The following is a 13,381-nucleotide window of genomic DNA, read 5'->3' on the forward strand; positions in this document are numbered from 1 at the left end:
ACCCTAAGGGGTGTTTGGTTGGATGGAAAATGTTTTCTTAAAAGTGAAGGAAAATGTTGGTTTATGTTGTTTGGTTGGATGGAAAACATTTTCCGTTGGAAAATGAATTCCTTAAAGTTGAGGAAAATGAATTCTTTGCCAAGGGGTGGGATTTTGTTTTCCACAAGGATTGGGAAGAAAAATAACTTGTGTGTACTATTTTACCCTTATGAAAGTTTCTTAATTACATAGGCACCTATTTATTCATTCATCTTTTTAAGGGCATATTGGTTTTTATATTCATTATTCCTTATCTTTCTAAACCCAACCAAACAATGGAATCCATATTCCCAGTAATTTCTTTTCCACCAACCAAACAATTGAATCAATTTTCTTGAAATTTATTTTCCATGGAATTTCAATTCCATTTCCCTTCAAATATTTTCCAGCGAACCAAACGCGCTGTAAAAGAAGATCGGACGTTGGGCCTAAAACTACCACTATACTAACAGTGAAGTTAACTACAGTCAAATAAAGTTAACTGATAGGTACTAGATATCTTGTTATGCTCTTCATAAATCAACACTTTGTCAGCAAAGAACTAATACTACTGTTTCTGCAACTGTGAAAGTAGATATTTTGTGCTCTTACAATTGCAAAAAGATTTAGACTGACAAGTAATCAATGAAACAACCGAAGTATAAAAAAAAATCCACATTCAGCGGGCACCTAAACAGTATTCATTAGAACAAATCTGTGACTTAATCACAATCAAACTTAAGTAGAGTTCAACACAAATCACCAAAATCCGGAAATATGTAGTTTACTAAAACAATCCATAATGCTATAATGTTAAAAACTAACCATCCTAATTCAAAACTCTTGCACCCTCAACACCACCATCTTCAATTACTTCATCTACTTCTCAGATGAGTTTGGTCCTCTCTTCTTTCCGAAGCCAACAACTGCAAATATTACAACCAATGCATCAGAAAAATGTCACACTTCAAAGTAGAATCAATAGAAACAAATTAAAAAATAGCAAATATAATCAATAGATTAATGTTTAAATCATAACATACATACGTCCTCCGTCCCATTTTATGTCTGGTTCATTTAAAGAGACTTGAGTGAAGTTATTTTGAATTCAATTTTTCATAACATTAAGTTTAGTATTAGTAAAGAAAATTTATATATTTAAAAGCTACTCCGCACATTAAAAGTACAATAAAACACAAAACTTTAAATTTAAAAATAATTAAAAACTAATAAAGAAAATAAACAAAGAAGAAAAAGTTGATTTGATTAATGAATAGTAATAAAGTAAAATGGGACATAGGGAGCATATACTACCACTATCCAACAACAAGTTATCTTTTTTATGCTTTTATACCAAATTTCATCTAATGTCAGTTCAAAAATAACATAACCAAAGCATAGTTAACAAGCACCAAAACAGTTATTATGGCATTACAGCAAGCCAGATTGAAACTTTCACAAAACAACAGAAAGATAATGCCAGCAAATAAATGTCCCATTGAATACATCATCAAAATGCCAAGTATATTGACTGAAAAACACAAAAATACAGCAAGAATCATTATGGACATTTCAGATCTCATAGGAATGATAAAAGCAGCACTAGCTCTCAAGCCTGGCTAAAGTAAAAGTTCTTAGGCTGCCACTAGCCCACTGCAAATGTTAACCTAGAAAATTGAAAAGGTATAGATTAACCTTGCGTTAATACCAGATGGGGTTCTCCTAGTATAGTGTAACCGCCACATTAGAAAACTTTCAATTTAACCATACGTGATCCTTCCAACTTTCAAATCCACCCAAGTACTTCAACTTTCAAATTTAACCACCAAGGTCCTTCAACTTCCAAATTTAACCACCAAGGTCCTTCAACTTCCAAGTTAAGGACACATGGTCCTTCTTTATACATCCCTGGTCCTAACTTTACTTAAACTAAGGGCCACAGGTAGTTAAATATTGAATGTTTAGGAACAAAAATGGCGGTGCCACTATACTCGGAGGACCCAGCTGGTATTAACTCATTAAGAACCATAGAATTGCATTATAACAGGAAGCCCGTAAAACACAAAAACTACGCAGAACACTACCAAGAACATATGCACGCATCATGAAACACATAACCATTTGCCTAAATGCCATAAAATAGTTTGAAATGGAAACGCGAGTGAATATGAAAACCAAGATAAAGTTACCGGCAGTGACGAAGCGGCGGTTGTACTGCATCCGCTTGTGAGCGCGGCCTCGGGGCTTCTTCTTCTTGTCCTGTTTAGCAACCTTCGGAGTTTGACCTCTCACCTTACCGGCACGAGCCAAAGATCCATGAACCTTACCTACAATTACATCAAAAAAAAATAAAATTAAAACAAAAATAATAACGTTTAGAATCATTGAATTCAAGTGAAAATCGGTGATATTGAGCTAACCCATATTTGGTTTCTGAGATCGGCGGAGAGTGCAGGGAAAACTTCGCCCTCTTCGACTGCTGGCTTGCCTCTAGCTTCCGAAAGGAATTCTAGGGTTAGGGGTTTTTCGGAAATTTATACGGATAGGTATGATGAAATTTGGATCGTTTAATTTTTTTTTCTTTTAAATGTTGGGCCTTAAAATTTGTAACCACGTAGTTTAAGTTGGGCCCTTAACATTTGGCAAATTTTATTGTGGACATGGTTGATGTCAGAGCGTTATGCCATGGAATGGTGAACACGGTTCCAACGGTGTTAGTACATTGTTATTTTTTTTTCAATTAATTGCGTAACTTTTCTTCTTCATTTTCACATTTTGCGATTTCACTTTAATTTGAGGTGAACAATGATTTCGGACATTCATAAATTATGAATTCATGCCTGCACATTCACTTTGGAACCATGCCTACACATTCCCGTCCGAAATCACGGACATCCATAAATTATGAATCCATGCCTGCACATTCACTTTGGAACCATGTCTACACATTCACTTTGGAACCATGAGATTATAAATTTTCTATTATAAGATTATGAATTTTCAGTTATGAGATTATGAATTTTCTGTTATGAGATTATGAATTTTCTGTTATGAGATTATGAATATTATGAAAATTCATAATCTCATAACAGAAAATTCATAATTTGATCAACGCGCGCCGTTAACTCCACATCCGCAAATTTTTTTTTTTTTTTTGCCTAAAAACGACGTCGTTTGGCCTTGTGTTCACCATTCACGGTGAACACGTTTCCAGGGCATAATTCGCCGTTGATGTCAATAGTTATTGCGCGGACTGTGGCACACATGTGTGGACTATTGTCAAAAAACAATGTAGTTGTAAGTAATTTTTTTTTTTTCCATGTTACTCATTGTAATATACATTTTTATAACTCGTAATGTATATTATTTTAAAGCATAATGTACAATATTCTAAAATATAATGTATATTATTCTAACTCATAAAGTACATTAGTTTCATTATTCTTTCTTCTTCTAAGGGTGTGTTTGGAAACTCGGAAAATGATTTCTGAAAATTATTTTCCGAGTTTTCATGGTAAGGAGGAAAATACTAAAGTAAAAAAAAATGAAGTTTAGTCAATCGAAAATTGATGCACTTTTCTGGAAAATGACTTCCCCTTTTTGTTTTGGGGAAGTCATTTTTCGCGTTCCTTCTTCTTCTTCACACAATCACAGAGGTGTCGCTTCCTTCCTCTTCTTCGCACGACCATGGAGACTTTCGTTGCGCCGCTTCCTTCTTGACCATCGGAAACCTTCATCGCGCCGCTTCCTTATCAACCACTGAAAACCTTCGTCGCACCGCTTTCTTCTCGATCACCGAAAATAGTTTCCGGCTATGGTTACGAAAACTCACAGCCGGAAAAATATTGGTTTCCGCCTTGGAAAACCAGAATTCTGGTTTTCCAAGAAAGAAACCATATTGGTTTCAAGGAAACCCAAATTGGTTTCCTTGCCGGAAACCAAACCAATTTTTAAAATTTTTTTTTTTTAAAAAAAAAATTTATTGTTTGAGGTTTTTAAATAGATTTGAAGATTATAGGACAAGCTAAATTTCTCTTCGCATTGGCATTATAACAATCAAAATGGTGAAGTATACAATTTTGTTCATTTTCCTACTCATTTTCAGGAAAATGAACCAAATACCAAAAAGGAAAATGTTTTTCAAAAAATGAGTCATTTTCTAAAAACTATTTTCTAGAAGTCATTTTCTTGCTTTCCAAACGAACCCTAAAAGATTGAATCCGAACTCTAAGGATCCCCCACACTCCAGCCTGACAGAGCATTTAGGAGAATGTAAATTACGGTGACTCAATGGCTCAGCAGACAAGCCAAATACCAGTGCGCACAAGGTATCTATCCACTTTTAAAATAATCTCAACACAACCACCACCAAAGTTCAAACTTTAGTCTCTTATCCCAAATACTGCCTACTAAATCATTGAGCTAAGCCCATACGAGTAAGTTTTATTATTCTAACACAATGTACATTATTCTAATACATAAAGTACATTATTCTAATTCATAAAATTCAACGATATCATTTTGGACAATAGTCCACACAGCTGAAATTTGCTGCCACAGCTTTTAGGTTCAATCCCTCGTTATTCCATCACCTCATCAGATGTAGAAGCAAATGTAAGAACAGGGTAAAACAAAACCTCACCAACACAGACAAGTTTGAATTATCTGATTCTAGTTGAAGGTGATCCATTTCATTTACAAATTACAACACTACAATAACCCATAAGGACTTCCAGGCTGCACTTGTATCCATATACAAAGTGAAAAAAAGAAACAATAAGATTATAATTTGACCATACGAGGCAGGATCAACATTTTGTTTATGCTTTTGCCTCTTCATATGGCAATTCTTTGTTGCACATAAACTATCTCTGGCAGTGTAAGAGTCTGAAAAATGATTCAAGATCACCCGTGATCCCTATAGATCGTTGGCCCTCCTCCGTAATTCATTCAGTTCTTTCTCAATCTCTGCATCTTGAAACTGCAGCGAGCCCGTTCTAGCAACGGGCGTTCTGCCCGGTGGAAGCTCACCTTTCTGCTTATCAGTGAAAAAGATGGCTTGTCAACAAAAAATAACTAGTTCTTGATGGTTGTAAATATATAATCACGGAGCGGATGCTCTTATCCAACTATCTAGGAGCGAACATCCTAAACAGTAGAAAATGCTAGAGAAAATAAGAAAAAATGGGTTCAATGTCGAGACTCGAGACCCAAATGCAGAACACTATAAAGCTTGATCCTGGGAGTCATTGGCCTAGTTTGATCTTTTCTCTAGATGCTGAAATATTTGAAGAACCAGGAACCAGGAAGCGTAAAAGTATATCTATAAAAGGCTACCTCTAATGTAAATCCAAAGACCCTACAACCGGAGTAACCCCAGCCAAGTTAGTTAAGGATACAAACTTGTAACCACAAGGTCACGAGTTCGAATCTCAACCTTCTTGGTTTGAGCCGGTCAGCTATGGCTGGTTTACCTCATTTTGGTCCTTTGCTGGCTAGGATCACAAGGCGAAGTTTACCCAGTGCACACCCTCGGGTAGAGGCTGTGGGTTTCCCTCGTCACCCCAAAAACCCTACAACCCACTCCTCCATGAAGGCAAAAGGAAACCAAATATGTTTTAGATTATGATTATTTTGTTTCTAATTAGTCTTGATTCTCTTTCCTTCCCTGTTAACACTAACAACATTGATCTTCCATTCTTATAAGAAACGTGAAACATAAAATAAGTAATTTCATAAAATAACTCTTTTTAACGATTAACAATGACCAAGGCACTATTTTATTCTATCTTTTTCAATTAAACTACTATTGCTAGAAGTGTTATCAGAAAAACAGGACACCCTAAATCAACAAAAATCATGTCGGGAGAGAAGAAATAAACTACCTTGGAGCTTCCGGACAATTCTTTCTTTAGATCAGCAAGATCACTGTCAACAGAAGAGCTCTCCAACAATGCAAACTGCAAAGGCGAGAATAACTTAGAAGCAAAGACATAATCTTGGCTCACTGTTAATGCTACCCGACATGAATGTGCATACAAACATGATTAAATATTCTCATTACAAACAAGTTAATGAAAAAACAGGATTTTACAATCAGTAAGAAAAGTAATTGGCAGACTTGATCAAATTAAACCAGAGGTTTAATAGCCTAATCATTTTTTTTTTTTTAATTTTCACTTCACAAGAATTTAATTAGGCAAATAGAAAACTAAATGACGATCAGTATGCTTAATTATTGTTGCTATTACAACAGGAAAGGGAAGGGAGCTACTTACCTTTCCTTCGAGCTCATCACTTGTTAGTTGGTTAAGAGCATCTGCTTGAGACTCCATGGCCAGGACTATTATGAACGGAAAAGCTATTGTCAGTCATTCCACTTCATTGTTTCATGTACTCTAATAAAAAATGTGCAAGTACATGCCTTGAGGAATTCTTATTCAAATATTTAGGAAAAAGTCAGATTGAACATGCAGAAGTTAATGGTCACAAACTAAATTTATGAAAATCAGGAAAAAGAAAAGCATTATCATTCTGGCTTGGAATATTATACCCCACTGTCAAAAACAGCAAAGCTCAGCAATCAAATTTCCATACAAATTTGTACGGAGTTAAGAATATACACTATAAACTTTTTCCCACTGGAGAGACCTTTCAACTTTCTAATTCATTGATACTAAAGAAAAATGAGTACCGCAAAATTATTAGGTCATAATTAGAAGAGCAATAGCTAAACTTAATGCTCTAGATTTTATATGAAGGTATGTGAGTCAACATGTTACAACCTCCAAAATTGCAGAAATTGCAACACATTAAACAATGCAACATAATTTCAATAGAAAAGGGCAAAATAATTCAAGTAAATTTATAGGCATCCAGCACTCCAGGAGATTCAACAAAAAGGAAGAAATTATGAATTTCAGTAGAACGGAAAGAGTTTTTGATTTCCCCATGATTAGAATTATAACTTATAACATGTGAATTTAATATACGAAACCCCATTTCTGTAACTCTTGAACAAACATTTCACACACACATAGATATAGGGTGATGTTCCAATGACTCAATGAGAACGCCTCCCCCCGTGAGAACCGGCGAACTTGTACATGAATGCACACAATCTACCCTGTAGTAGTTTGTGTGCATCTGTGAAGTAGATTGTGTGCCTTCATGTTAGTTCTCACGTTCTCACCTAAGGGGTGGTTCTCATTTAATCTATATATATATATATATATATATATATATATATATATATATATATATATGTTATAGGAAAATTTTACAATGCCGAAGAGACATCATGCCTACTACTATAAATAGAAAGAGAATGATATTTTTTTGTAAATAATTATCATTCTATTTGCAATAATGCCACCATCCCTTTCTATTTATAGCAGTAGACATGGTGCCTTTTTGACTTTGTAGAATTTTCCATGTATTATATGTTGTACTTACACAACCACAAATATTGACATCAATGATATTATGTAGAAAGATCTTGATCAATGAATCAATAATGTACCTTTTCATTCTCATGTACATTCTTCTGATGCAAACTATCCAAAAGGAAAACACAAAAAAATGCACAAAAGTGTAACAAACTCACAAAAGACGTTTTGTTGTCGTGAAATGCAATAAATGCAGGATATTGAGGCGAATGATATTGCTGATTTGTAGAAACAGTAGCATAATTTAACAAACAATAATGGATTATCCAGTTTCTAAAGACTTTAACCGTCTACACAAGGTGAAGTTATTTGCATGCCAACTATATTAGACAATCAGATGCTTAACTCTTTAATAGTTAGACATAGTTGCTATCAACAAAGAGATTTTCCAGGGGTTACAGGTCGGCTGGCCTCAGACTTGGTCAACTAGTCTTTTCAATAGCTGTATTATCATCTAAGCCTAAACTCAAACTAATGAATAGCTAACACAGAGATGTCCAGAATCCCATTGGATGAATACCGGTCTTGGAGAAAGCAAAAGAAAATGAAACTTATCTTTTGCAAACCTTGTAGTTCTCAGGGATTCTATTATTCTATAATCCAAGTGAGCTATATGCCCTACATCATCAAAGTGTTTCCAAAAAATTTTAAAAATAAATAAATAAAATCAATTAAAACTCAAAAATCTATCAGAGAGAGAGAGAGAGAGCCACAGTCAGTCAAGTTGAGCTTGCATGCAGCCAGAGATAACTTGCAGCTTAATTTTTTAGATTAGAATACCTCATAAGCAACAAGGAAAAAACACGAAAAACAGTAAGCAGAAGGGGGCACACAATTATTTTTTAAATGGGATTCTTATTATTATGCTTCAACTAAATTACCTGATTAAGTTCCAAGGGCCCTATATACTTCAGATACAAGGCATCTCTAGGAGAAATTAAGCAGAGCATTTAACTAGTCAGGTAAAACATGGCCATATGGTCCAAATTGGCCAGTTTCACATAATTTGAATAGTACATGCAGTGAAATCCGCCACAAGTACATCATAAAAAGTTAAGTTAAAGAAGTTCACGGCATCTAGGGTTAAATAAAACATGAAGAAGAAAACAGAGAGAACCTTTTTCCTCCATTCTTTCAAAGGCTGAAAGGGCACTGCTTGTATTCACATTTCCCAGCATCTCAGATACTTTGGTTGCAGTCCTAAAGGGGGATAACATTGGTGGATTAATCCAACAAAATAGGAAAAAGAAAGAAGAAATACTATGCCACTAGCATGTTCCTTATAATTAGATAAGCAATGCTATATTGCTACATCCCTTGTAGAAAATTAATATGTAACTATAACACTATAAAGGGCCAGAACCCACTTAGCAGACTGAGCACGTGCTTTTAATGTATCCTTTTTTGATTTTGCTTCCTGTATCTTGCTCTCTAAAAGCTGTCAAACAAGAAAATAAAAGTTAAAACCAAAAGTTGAATTGTGTATAAATATTGAGAATATTATTATTCAATCCAAATAGAAAAGCTTCATAGCAGAGCACCCGTGTATTGCTGATCAGATTCTCAACCACACCCTTCTGCTGATCAAGCTGAGCCTTCAATGCATTTGCATTATCCTGAAAAATACAAAGACAGCTGATTAATAGAGTGAAAGTACAAACATCAAAGCTTAGTCATTATAGCACATCTTTTCTACTATTTAATATTCCCAAATCAACATAGTATAGCACAATTTTGTTGGATGTAACAAATATTTTATGCCAAAATAATTTTTGTTGAAGACGTTACAATGATAGACATTTTTCTAGGCATCTTCCTAGTGTTTGTTTGATATTTTGAAATATTTATGTAATTAATATATTTTTGCTAAAATTAATTCTAAGGAGTATTTATTTTATTAGAATTAGTTTGTCCTTTTTTTTTTAGTTAAGCTGAATTGTAGCAACTTCATAGGTTTCATTAGGTACTACTGAAAACTTCAAAAGGCTTTTATCCATCATTTAGTTCAGAAGGTCTTTAATTAATTCTACAGCCTTCAGTTAGTAGGGAATTCTCAGTAATGATGTTTGTCATGATTCAGACATCTTCTATGAAGAGTTTAAAACTTGGTCACCATACCAGAATTGACAATTAATATAAGAACTTTCTTTAAAACATTAAAAATTAAGAAAAATTAATATGATTCCTTTGATACAGAAATGCCTTACAGCATAAGATTTTCTACGTTTCAGAGCTTCACGTGCAAGATCCTCATCTCCCTTTCCAAGAGCAAGCTGTGCTCTACGATACCTATAATAGAACCAATGAACAAAAAAACAAAAGAAGAAAGAAAGGAGAACTAAAGCAAGAAAGAACAGTATAAACCAAGCCAAGGCTTCTTGGCTGTTACCAGTCCTCAGAAGCTTGTTGTGCAGCTTTGTATTTGTTTTCCAACTGCTTCTGTGAAGCCAAGACCTTCAATATGAGAAAAAGACATGAACTTAACACTTGGCCTTCCATATACCTAAATCAGATGAAGCAGTGAATTCTGGATTCTTATTTTTGTAGCTAATATTGGTCATTTATTCCTCAGAACCATGTAAAGGAAATATATCAAAGAGCTCAACAAATTGAGGGGAAAAAAACGAAAGCAATGCCAAGAGAAAGCGTACCTGTGCTGTAGCTTGGCGCATTTTGATCAAATCATTGTTCATTTCTAGCACAGTTTGCTCCAGGATCTTCTCTGGGTCTTCAAAGGAACTAATGACGGCATTAGCATAAGACTACATACCACAAAATAAAATAGAAAATTACATCAATGAAGAACTAGTAATGGGAAAACAAAAGGAACGATGAAGGAACAAGAAATCATTGAAAACAAACAACCTTGACTACTCTGGCAAATCTGTCAAAGAGATTACTGCGAACAACAAGGGCACCAGAGGTGAATCTGTTGGAATGAGGACGCTGTCCAACTGCAACTGCAAGTTTTAAAGCTCCAGCTGCAAGAGAAGAAAAGGGCTCAAATGCAAAGGAAGTGAGAGAAAGAATTATGTCACTAGCCGACTAGCATAAATCCATTCAGACATAACACAGCATTCATGGCATGCATCTACATAGTTATTATATGTTCAACATCCACCCAGAATTTGTTAGGACTAGCAGTTTTCTATACATACATACATATCTATCATAACACAGAATTTGTTGCAACTTGGAAAATTTACAAGACATTTTTGCAGTTATTGGCAAACTGAAGCAATATCTAATTAATGCCAGTGTGCACTGTGTAGAGGATGCAAAAATCAAACTGAAATATGATATGGATGGGAAGAAAGTTATGCAAATCAAGCATGTAAGAATCATATCTTCGTAATAGCAACAAATTAGACTTTTGCAACATTTCAAAAAAGCAAGATCACAATCAAGATGACAATACTCTCTAGTGAAGATGAAACTACAGCAGAAAAATGAGAAGCAATAATATCATTACAGATGTATGTTTGAAACATAATATATATATATATATATATATATATATATAAATAACTGCATTCCCACTTGCTTGTTACATGATTTACACCAGCAATAATCTATGTAGAACAAAGCAAAATCCATCCCATTGATGGCCCATCACAAGGAAATTCTCAAACTCCCAGGAAGCAACAGCAAAATGAAACAACCATACAACGCTAAAACATATTAATTGTAGAAGATACCACTCCATAATTATGCATCATGTTGTCCATATCTATGAGAATGTGACAGTTTTGAACCACATCTTAATGGTATATGTTCATTGTGAACTTGGAAAATAAGTCGTGCAGCACATCTTCTTTAAAGTAGCTTATTCAAACATTACACTAGTATATGAAGATACAACGCAATAATAATTTCCTTTTCTTTTACTCCGTGAATAAAGCAGAAGATTGGAATCAGGGAAACAACTGCAAGAGTAATGCACTGAACAAAGAGTTGGTCATGTGGTGTATAAAGTTATTACTAGTGGTATGCTTGTATTGAAGATAGGCAAGAAAATTCATATTACCAAGCAGCTTTTCCATGATTGAATATTATAAAATATTTCTAATTCAAGTATCCCAATTCCCAAACCTTAATAAGTCTTCTACTCTTCTTATAACTCAGGGATTGGACTCTACATCAAAGGCTGGAGACGACAAGAAAACCTCTTTATTGAGGATTCTATGCCATATCTTTAAGTCCTATTTATTTATTTATCGAATATATACTTTTCACTAAAATCCTACTTCTCATATATACATGCACACATACGGAGTCCTGAACCAAAGATATAAATATATGAATATACTTTATTATGGCTGGTTAGCAATGTAGGAATTTGGTTGGAATACGCAACTGTGATATCTAATTCCTTCCCTATATCTGATATGTCCATTACATCAGAATTTTGATTCCTCAGGAATCCTCATTTCATTACATACCTTCTTGATTTTTGTTTCACTGCATAGAACAAATAGTGATCCCCACAAAAGGACCCCAATATTTATTTTCCTAAAATCAAATTTGCATTAATTAAATGATGATATTGGTTTCCTTCTTTGAACCTCTTTAAAGTTCATTCCGGTTTACATACACTTCAATCCTCGAGTTTCAATTAGGGCCTTATACTTTGATCAGTAATTACACATAACATTTTCACTTCCTGCAATCTTGGCAAAGCTTATGATAATGGATTATAGTTATAGTTTATGATTATGAGTTATGAAAAGTCCACACTCCACATTGCTTAAATAAGCTAGAGAGTGTTTCACAATCCATCCATATTCTAAATAATCCACCTGGCTTAAATAACTAAATAAGTCCATTGTTGGATCAATGATTCCAATAATCGCATTAAACAATCTTTACTTAATATCACTATTGAATTTAGACTTCAGTATAGCAACAAAAATACCACACTCCAGAGCATATGGAATTGGACAGAAACCAGAAATCAATAATGGCACATCTAAATTTCAGATTACCAAACAGGAAAAGAAACATACTAGTTCTTTCTACTTGAGGATAACAGGTTTAAGGCAGTGCATTAGTACCTCTACGACCAAAAAAGGAAGTTCCCAAAGAAGATGGCTTCACAACCACTATCCCCTTATTGTTACATGACGGAGCGGAAAGAGTTGAAGCTGTGCTCATTCCTGCTATGGGTGCTCTTAGAGCCATTTTCTTCTCGGTTAACGAAGCAAAGATTCCGTCTTTGGGCGGGACCGTGTAGGCGTTTGGAGAGAGAGAGAGAGAGAGAGGAGAAGTCGGGAAATCAATATGTACTCTGCAAATCCAAAGAAGGGGTCCTGGAGAGGAGAGAGACTGTGCTCTTTTTTTCTATCCTAATTTTGCTGTTTTTTTTTTTTCCTAAATAATTTTTTTTTCTTTTTAAATTTTCCAGTTCTTTCATCCAAACTCCAAACCCATTTTGCTTATTTGGGCTTTTTCTCTGGAGCAGACTTTTAGAAAAGCACTGTTTGGAAATGTTCTGAATGGGCCTGGCCGTTTATGGGGCATGTTTGTTTGCGGTCGTTATATCGTGGACCGCGGTGCATGGTCAAAACGGCGTTGTTTCTTTAAGTAAAGAAACGGTGTGCTGTTAGTTTTAACGGAGTGCACATTTTTTTGTATGTTAATTACCAATTGACACTACAGTTTATCTAAACCGACACTGCCTCACGTATTATTTTTATATTATCAAATGAAACTGCAGTTATATCAAAATGATACTGTAGTTGAGGTGAAATGAAACTGCAGTGTATATAAAATGAAACTGAATAACATTTCACATATTTGAGTGTATATTGTACAATGAAGCTGTAATTATATCAAAATGATCATGTAGTTGTGTTTTAATAAAACTATAGTGTATATAAAATAAAATTAAATAACATTTTCACATATTTGAGTCT

General features: G+C 34.5%; 1 protein-coding gene and 1 long non-coding RNA gene across 3 annotated transcripts in view; one reads left to right on the forward strand and one right to left on the reverse strand.

Annotated features, from left to right (window-relative positions):
- The first annotated feature begins 4,469 nt into the window (after positions 1-4,469).
- LOC109184787 lies at positions 4,470-4,792 on the forward strand. Its single transcript, XR_002054874.1, has 2 exons — positions 4,470-4,632; positions 4,674-4,792. It is a non-coding gene; the product is annotated as an uncharacterized LOC109184787 (long non-coding RNA).
- The window catches only part of LOC109184779 (probable membrane-associated 30 kDa protein, chloroplastic), a 37,838-nt gene continuing 29,103 nt past the window's right edge, over positions 4,647-13,381 (reverse strand). The window contains exons 1-11 of one of the 2 annotated variants that reach the window (XM_019334819.1): positions 12,521-12,811; positions 10,332-10,447; positions 10,118-10,228; positions 9,856-9,920; positions 9,674-9,755; positions 9,008-9,082; positions 8,834-8,904; positions 8,584-8,666; positions 6,297-6,361; positions 5,904-5,978; positions 4,647-5,053 (exon numbers count right to left, since the gene is read on the reverse strand). In XM_019334819.1, coding sequence (XP_019190364.1) covers positions 4,937-5,053; positions 5,904-5,978; positions 6,297-6,361; positions 8,584-8,666; positions 8,834-8,904; positions 9,008-9,082; positions 9,674-9,755; positions 9,856-9,920; positions 10,118-10,228; positions 10,332-10,447; positions 12,521-12,647 — 987 coding nt within the window. In that variant the 5' untranslated portion in view covers positions 12,648-12,811 and the 3' untranslated portion in view covers positions 4,647-4,936. Of the gene's footprint in view, positions 5,054-5,903; positions 5,979-6,296; positions 6,362-8,583; positions 8,667-8,833; positions 8,905-9,007; positions 9,083-9,673; positions 9,756-9,855; positions 9,921-10,117; positions 10,229-10,331; positions 10,448-12,520; positions 12,812-13,381 lie in introns of those variants that run through there. The other variant, XM_019334820.1, reaches the window with a different exon arrangement.

The sequence above is a fragment of the Ipomoea nil genome, unplaced genomic scaffold, assembly GCF_001879475.1.
Source record: "Ipomoea nil cultivar Tokyo-kokei standard unplaced genomic scaffold, Asagao_1.1 scaffold1286, whole genome shotgun sequence".
NCBI lineage: Eukaryota > Viridiplantae > Streptophyta > Magnoliopsida > Solanales > Convolvulaceae > Ipomoea > Ipomoea nil.